Source organism: Callospermophilus lateralis, chromosome 4 (genome assembly GCF_048772815.1).
Source record: "Callospermophilus lateralis isolate mCalLat2 chromosome 4, mCalLat2.hap1, whole genome shotgun sequence".
NCBI classification, from domain to species: Eukaryota; Metazoa; Chordata; class Mammalia; order Rodentia; family Sciuridae; genus Callospermophilus; species Callospermophilus lateralis.
In genome coordinates, this window is record NC_135308.1 from 149586060 (window position 1) to 149594681 (window position 8622).

General features: G+C 43.0%; 1 protein-coding gene across 1 annotated transcript in view; it reads right to left on the minus strand.

Moving 5' to 3' along the window:
* Positions 1 to 7930, minus strand: part of Pah (phenylalanine hydroxylase) — a 67858-nt gene extending 59928 nt beyond the window's left edge. The window contains exons 1-2 of the mRNA XM_076853241.2: positions 7871 to 7930; positions 1665 to 1772 (exon numbers count right to left, since the gene is read on the minus strand). Of these exons, the coding sequence (XP_076709356.1) occupies positions 1665 to 1772; positions 7871 to 7930 (168 nt within the window). The remainder of the gene's footprint in view (positions 1 to 1664; positions 1773 to 7870) is intronic.
* Between the last annotated feature and the right edge of the window lie 692 nt (positions 7931 to 8622).

The following is an 8622-nucleotide window of genomic DNA, read 5'->3' on the forward strand; positions in this document are numbered from 1 at the left end:
GTGGCAAGAGGTCCAGAGGGACAGACACCTTCCTCTGTCGCCCTCCCCGCCCATAGATTTGCATGACTTGGTCCTATGTGAATCTCTCTTCCAGGGCTGCAATCTCTTGGGGGGTCGCCATCACTGGGAGGTGGTACAGCAGGCCCAGAAGAGGGGAGATGGTCTTTCTCAGCAGTAATAGGAGCATGGCTGTCAGTCCAGCAGCTAAGGGGCCACAGTGCTCAGGAAAGGTGAAGCAACTAAATAACAAAAGCCACAGAGACAGCACAAGAGAGAGATTGCAGAAGAAATGGAACAGTTTTATGTTTTGGTTTTCTTGACAGCACTTTTCTTCAGTTTTCTTAAAGTGCCTTTTCATGTCTGTGCTATATAAGAAAGCCAGTCTTGTCTGGAGCAGTACTGAATAGCAGTTAAGAGAGTAGGTTTTAGAGTCGGAATGCCTGGGTTCCAATAATATCTCCAGGATCTGGGTGACCTTGGGCAAGTTACTTGACCTCTCTGAACTTCAGTTCTTTTCCCTGGAATATAGAGATAGAAATAGACCCTACCTCATGCTATAAAAATAAGATTGAATGAGATCATGTCTGTAGAGCTGACATCAGGAGAGACGTTCCCACACTCTACCCCAGCTCCACAGCTACTCAGACCCTCTGCTGGATCTTAAAGAAGGCAGCTTTTCCTTACAACTTCTGTGTAGCCCCCACACTTCACCAAGCACTGAGAACCCCATAGGTTTCCATGCGATGTCTCATTCTACCCAGCCAGATACTCGAAGGATTTGTTGAATGTGTGATCAAACCAATCTGTCAATCAGCTGAGAGGTCAGAGAAAAATGGGTACAAAGCAATGTATCCTCTGGTAGGAAAAGTCCCAGCTAAAACAGTGGCAAAATATTTGGGAGGAATCTGGGTTAGGAAGACATGCCCAGCAAAAGCTCAAATCAGCATTTCCTAAATTCTGTTCCAACATGTTAATATATGTCCTAAAAAGCAAGAGTCCGCAGTGATAAGCTTGGAAAACAGTACACACGTTTCCCATTTAAACTAATGTGATATACTTTAGCATTTTATAGACTCTAAGATTCCTACAGTAAAGAAATCAGATCAAATGATACAACCCCAAGTTTTCCAAGCACATGGATCATGAAACCCCCTTTAATCATCAGACCTCTACTCCAGTATCTTCAAGAATATTAACTGTTTTCAAGAACAAGTTTGGGCTTAAGCTGTTTGAGGAAGGGATGGTGTCTTACTAGTATCTTCTGAGGATAATCAAACTTAATTTAGTGAATAAAAAAACAAATGGTTCTTCATTTCATTTTTGGCTGGTCTTTAGTTACAATCCTATATAACATTTGTATAACATGCATCTAGGCATTTTACAAAAAAAAAAAAAAAAAAAAAAAAAACATGATTTTATCACAGAATCCCATTTGAAGACAACAAGTCACATCCTATCAGCACCATACTGTGAATATTTAAACTAAAAAGCTCAGAGAGATTGTGTAACTATAAACAGAGTTGCACAGCTGGTTAATCTAAGGGCCTGAGCTAAAAATCGAGCCTTCAATTCTATATCCTATTTTTTTTCACTGCATATAATTATAAAATTCCTCAAAAGTTTGCTCTGCCATTATTCAAGACAAAAATGAAGAGAGCATTTACCTCAAATAAGCGCAAGACTTTGGCCAGTGCACCAACTTCTTCTTTGAGGGAGAAAATCAGTGATATGGCACCATTTTGAATGGAGTTGTCTTCAATGTAGCTCGTTTCCTAAAGAATCAGATGCACTTGGTTAAAGTGTTTTTCATCACTTAGCAATTCATTCCCATGAAGCCAAGTAGGAATACAATGTTCTTGTATTTTTGTTAAGCCTTGGAATACAATGAGCTTCATGTATTCTAGACAGAAATACGTGGTGGTATAGAAAATAAATAAATAAAGGGCAATGGAATGGTCAATGATACTCCCAGGTCAGCTTTCAATTTTAAGAAGTTTCCGTTATTCATGACGTCACCAAGAATCGAGGTCTTTTAATGAGCACTACTAAATGTCAGGCATGATTTACTTTGTATCTTTTGGAGAGATGCAAAAATGAATAAAGTGTTTCCACCTTTTAGGAGCTGCAATCTGACTATAAGCCACTCACAGTAAATCAAAAGATCCTCAGAGGTGATCAAATATGGTTCAAAAAGTATCCCAGGAAAACATTGAGAAATAGATTGGAAAGTGCTAAAAATAGAACACTCACAGGCTTTTGAGTCCATGACCTGGTTTGGAACCCTCTCTTTTTATTTATCAGCTATAGTGATTTGCATGCAAATCACTTAGCCTTCTTAGTTTCCTTGCCTATAAATGCATTTTATTGATAAGGCCTAACCAATCACTATTCAGATGATATAAAAAGAAGAAGTTTCAATAGAATATTAAAAGAAGTATTTAAAAATAATGAAAATATCATAAAATACACATGAATGACCTCTCAGCCTTTGGCAGGGAAAAAAAAACTCAGCATGAATTTGTTGCCACATACTGGGATCTGAGGTGTCCGATTGCTGAAACAGAATTGTAAACCACACAAATGACCTATCAGAAGATGGATGCCTTTCACTAACTAGTGAAGAATGTCAGGGGTCTAGCACATACTCCACGCGTGTGACATGCACACCGAGATGGGATTAGAGTTGATAATCCAGAGTTTGCCAACAGAGATCCTGGAGTTTTTTAAAATCATATGTAAAAATCTGTGTGTGCCCATAAATAGGCAGCATGCTCCCCCAAAACAGGAAGGAGAAAAATGTGCAGAACAATTACTCTCTTGTAAGCAAGTTAATGAGGTTAATGGGGCGGGTGTTACATCATCTCAGTGACAGAAAGCTACACTGGGCAGATTCTTATCAGTGTCTCAGGATAATAGCCCTACATGAATACTAATGACCCTTAGGACAAAATTCTTTGGATTCAGAGAATTCAGAGTTTCCCAGAAGTTCACATGAAACAGGAGTGTGGGGAATTTATCAGCAAGTAGGACTATAGGGTGGTTCAAATAAAAGACTGGACTGTTACATATCCCTGTTTGGACCAGATGTTATCTATCTTTCTTAAAAAACTTTAACCTGTCATTAATAATTTTTTTAAAAATTATAAGCAAATAGCAGAACCATCAATAGATTGGAGGGAAGGGTACAGGGGAGGGAGGAGGAGAGGAAGAGGAGGATGTACTGAGGAATGAATTAGAACAAATTATATTCCATGCTTTTGTAAATGGAATCTATTGTCATGTATAACTAAAAAAAAAAAAAAAAAAAAAAAAAAAAGTAAAAAGAATCTGTAGTGTCCTGGGTATTATAAGCACTTGATTTGGAAAACCATCTATGACTAGGTTTGATTATGTACCAAGTTCCCTCTTCAACTGTAGAGGGTAAGGAACTGGCCCATGGTGTGGCAGTTAGCGGGGGAGCTAGGATCTGAACCTAGGAGACTTGATCCCTGTGTACTGTGCAAGATCACAACCTGCTGCAGACTCTTACCTCCTACTTTGAAACCCTGCCAGGGGCCAGGTGAAATGGCACATGCCTGTAATCCCAGCAGCTTGGAGGCTGAGGCAGGAGGATCATGAGTTCAAAGCCAGCCTCAGCAATTTAGCGAGGCCCTATACAACTTAGCAAAACCCAGTCTCAAAATAAAAAGGGCTGTAGATATAGCTCAGTGGTTGAGCACCCCTGGCTTCAGTGCCTGAAACTAAAACAATAAAAGTCAATAAACCCTCCCAGGAATGTGCCCATGAGTCTGATTTCAGTCTCCTTCCTACAGAGAGCATTGAGTCCTTAATCCTTTCCAGTTTCCTTCAAATATCAAAGGGTTTCCCTGTTTCTAATTCACTTAGCAACTTTCTTTCTCCTGTTGACCTCCAAGAAAAGTAGGATATTCCTGATATGCCTCCACAGATCTCCCTTCCACGAAGGCAGTGAAGTCTTATGTCCTTGTGGGTGAAGTTCAGCTACCCATCTCCCACCCCACTCTCACGTGTGTCCAGCCGATCAAGTTCACTGCAGTCTTCTTCAGCAACGACCTTAGAAGTTAGTCTCTTTTTCTGTTCCCACAGCTATCATATGAATCCTGCTCTCCGTGATCTATCTGCATTGATCCCGCTCCAACAGAATTTTGCCCATTAACTTCTATGTTTTCAAAACCATTCCCAGTGATTTTTAATAATGGGAAAACCTCAAAACCATGGATGAATATCTGGGCCGTTTTTAAATTATGACTTTTCTCAAATATGTCTGCAAATGCGCATTTACCATATGATAGGGTGCTACTCTGTCGTTATTAGTATCAATGCTCAGTACCTGCCCCTGACTGGGTACCCCCTTTTTGCCAGGAACCCTACTGAGTATTTTTCACAGATAATATGCATCATCGTTGGCAGCAGGTAGCACTGTTCAAAGGGGTTGCATGTCACGGCTCAGTGAGTCCTGAAGTAGAAACAGTATTTTGCAAATGAAGGAAGAGGCTCAGTAAGAACATCCAGCTAAAGAGCAGCAGGGCTAGACTTGAACCCAAGTCCAACAACCTCAATGCCCTTATTCTGCCTCCCAGTGGCAGACCCTGAAATAGTACAATAGCTTCCTCTCTGTAAAGTGTGAGGTGTGTGTGTGTGTGTGTGTGTGTGTGTGAGAGAGAGAGAGAGAGAGAGAGAGAGAGACTCTACCTCTGAGCTATATCCCTAGCCCTTTATTAATTTTGTTTTGAGACAAATTCTCATTAAGTTTGGAGGCTGGCCTTGAACTTGTGATCCTTCTGACTCAAATTCCTGAGTCACTGGAATTATAGGCAAATGCCACCACATCTGGCAGAGGAGGGACTTTAAGTGAAAGGAAGCTCCTAGTAGTTTGTGAAATGGTGTGGCCTTCAATGGATTTGGAGCCTGGATTCTGATACTGCTGTTCTGCTCCAGGCAATAAGGGACCCTTTATCAAAACTCTTTTGTAGTAGACTTTTATTGGCTTATAAACTAAATCCTATTTGTTTCCAACAAACATGTGGGTGGACTTACCCACAGGTGTGCTCAGGATAAATAAAAGATTGAGTAAATCAGTTCCAAAGTTACATAGGAAGAAACAGAGCCAGGGGAGAGAATTTTACCAGGAACCAGGGTGCAAAGAATTTTGATCATTGAGAAATACAGTAGACATAGTATGTTCAACAATAGACACAGTATGTTCTTTTTGGTTGTGTATATCAAATGCATTCTATTACCTTTAGAAAAGATCTGATTCCGAATTTATAAGCAATCCACTTTGGCAAGGATATTCTGGGGATCCTAACTTTTTAAGGTTAGTGCTTTGGGGCTATGGAGGAGGTTTTTATTTGCAGGTGTGATCAAAGAGAGAGAAAGAGATCTATACTATAATACTACTGAAAACAAGATACCGATCTTCTGTCTCAGTGTTATCTCCGTTGTATGGTATGAGTACAGCATATTTCTATATTCTAGCATTTACCTACAGGAGGAAGCATTATAGTAAAGAAATGTGCAGTTTGGGGAGTCAGAACTAGGTGGTTTTCTTTTCTTTTTTTTTGCCATTCATTGATGTGATTTCTGTGTTGTTCACCTTCTATCCTATCGATCTGATCCATTTTTCTTCACTGCATTCATCTCTGTATGACATCAAATGTTCATTTTGTTAGTTTGTTATTGTTTATCTCTTACACTAAGATAAAAGTTTTGCCAGGAAAAAAAAAAAAAAAAACACTGTGCCTGGGAAAAGCAGGCACTCAATGAGTCTTGGTCCTGTGGATGATTGTTGTGCTGACTGCATGAATAAGGCCCTGATTTACTGTATACCCCAGGAAAATGGCTCCTTCACCATTCGGCCTTATGTATCATAGGGATGTCTAGCGTGTGCTGCTTATCTGAGTTGGGAATTTTAAGAAGGCATAAACTCTGTCTCTTTTGAAGACTGTCAGAGACAGAGGGAGTCCTAAAGAATAATCTAGTCCAACACTTCCCACCTTGATCTTACACATACCCAACTGAGTCTGCTCATCCCAGCCAAGTGACTTCCCAAGGCAGCTTAGTAGGTCAAGGATGAGAACCCAGGTCTCCCCACTGCACAGCCAGCATGCCCCTCCTGGGCTTCACTAGGCCTGGGGCCTGACCTGCTCTCTCTCCTTCCTGCCAATATCGGAGCTGCATTTTATTGAAAAAACAAATTGGGTCTGGTGCACACATTCTCACTTTCGAGTGCTCCAGAAACTATACTAAGAGATTTATAAGCATTATTTTATTTAATTCTCATATAACACTAGGATGTATTTTTATTCCTAGTTTACAAATGAATCAACCTGAGGCTCTGCAACGTAAAATATCTTGCTTTTGATGCAGAGGTTGCACCAGAGCACACTTGGAACCCTCCTCTTTACCAATGTCCCTATTATTGGTGGTGATAACCGGTGCATCCTCAATCATCTCAGTGCTCAGATGGCTGCCCTCACCCCCTCCCAGGGCTGCAGGGTCCCCACCTCCAGCCACACAGAAACAAAATGGAGGACAGGTAAGTTCTAGGACCTGCCTGCACCACACACCCCCCCTCTTCAACACTAAGTTCTTCTGTCTCTGGTAGACTGCACACCATTTTCAGAGGTGATCTTTCTCCTGGGATCCAAAAGGAGCCAGCCCAAATTTCAGGAGTCTCTCCAGTTATATTAACTTAAACATGAATCCTCCTCTCCTCTCCTACCTCTTTGGTCTCTGCGACAATCCTCCCTGTCACGGTCTCAGATCCCCTCTGGGATCTGCTCTCGAGTCCCGGAGTAAGATTTTCCTGCCTGTCAAATTATAGAATGCATTCTGTACCTGTTCACCTCGAGAGAGGGACAGCCTCCTGAAGAATGCCACCCTCCCTGGCAGCATCCCTAGTCACATCTAGGGTTCTGTCACTGTCTGTGCTGACTCTTGCTCCATCTCCTCTCTGCTTAATTTGTCTCTCCCCAGATCTGAGCAAGTCTCCAGATCCTCTTTGTTAGGTGCAGGACAGGCTGAGTAAGCTGTCTGCAGGGCATGCCAAACAAAGTTAGCTGCAGGATGACCTGGCTTCTCTAACCCTCCGTCTGGTTCTTTATCACCTGTTTGCTTCAAGCTCAAACGCCCAATCCCCTGGCTCAAGGCTGAACACGTAGCCCGCCGCTCAAGGCCGAGCACTTAACCCCCTTGTGTGCCAACAAGGCAGCTTGCAGACGCAGAGCCTGTTAGATTTAGGCGGCACAGCAGAAGGGCTATAAAAGCCTTCCCCAGCTGCGCCCCCCCCCCCAGTTCTTTCCTTCTTTCTTTTCTCCTCTGTTGCACTGCTGCAATAAAGATCTCTTGGTTGCTCCGAGTGTTGTGGTCACTTTCCTTTCACTCTTCATGCCCCATCTGCACCCCAAAGTGAAAGGAATTCTTACAACTTGTCCATTTCCATAAGTGACAGGGAGTCCATTATAAACATCATAGAAGAGATCTAGAAGGACCCCCTACCCCACCCAGGTCATTAAGGATCAGCCCTTTCAGTATACAGAAGAGAAAGCAAGGAACAGAAAGGATCCAACCCGACGCACAGCGGGTTGGTGGCAGTGCTGAAAGTCAAATCCCCAACCCTTGAAGCAAGTGTTCTTCCCCTGAAGACCACACAGGACAGATATGCTTCCATTTGGAAACAATTATTGAGGACAATCTTTATATATTGACTTCCTAAACATTCCCATCATCTTCGAATGAATTCAGAGATCTTGGTGGGCTTCTGAAACTGGGAAAAAAAAAACAGAATTTTTCAGATCTGTTTAGGACCCAAACTTCCCTACCAGAGTAGCTGAGGCCCATTCTGGCTCACCTGTCCAAAGTCGGAGAATTTTCTGCCCATGCCTCGCGTCTCCAGGACCACAGCCGACATGCTGGCTCCCCGGGAAGTGAGGTCTGTGAGTCCGGGCTGCAGTGGCAGGGAGGTTTGCAACCTGAACAAACGTGGAGCAAAGGGTTTTAACCTGCATTAGGGAGGAGGCCAGGTTCCAAAGGGTGCCTCCTGCTGCGTAACAAGCAGGGTGACACCCCTCTGGTGGGCGTTGTCCTGACGCAGAGAGTGAGGGCAGCCCACCTCCTGCTCCAGGTCACCTGCTCTGGGCGGCCAGGAGGGGAGGACTCCAGGAGGGTGTGGCAGACTCTTGGCACTGGGCAACCTGCCCTGAAGGGAGGAAAGCGCAGGGTCATCTGTGTCCTGGTGATTAGACAGGTTTGACACTTCTGGGACTCTCAGAATCCTGGAGGGCAGGTTCTGTACAATTAGAATTAAACCTGAGACAGCTTGCTGATAACAAGCATGTGCATAATTCCCCCTCCCCGAATCAAGCAGAGCCAGAACTCTAATTTAGATTTTCTTTTTGGTCCCTTTTATTAACCACTGAGTGAACAGCTTTGCTGTGATTTGTCTTTAGAGAAGCACACGTGGATGACATTACTCACACTGAGCACAACAGCCACAGACCAAAGGTAGGAGCCACCTGGACTAAAATTCACGCATGTGTTCTTAAGCTACCTGTGTAACTGCTGGGGGCTCTGAAGGGAGAATTGTAGAAGCACCTTGCTGGA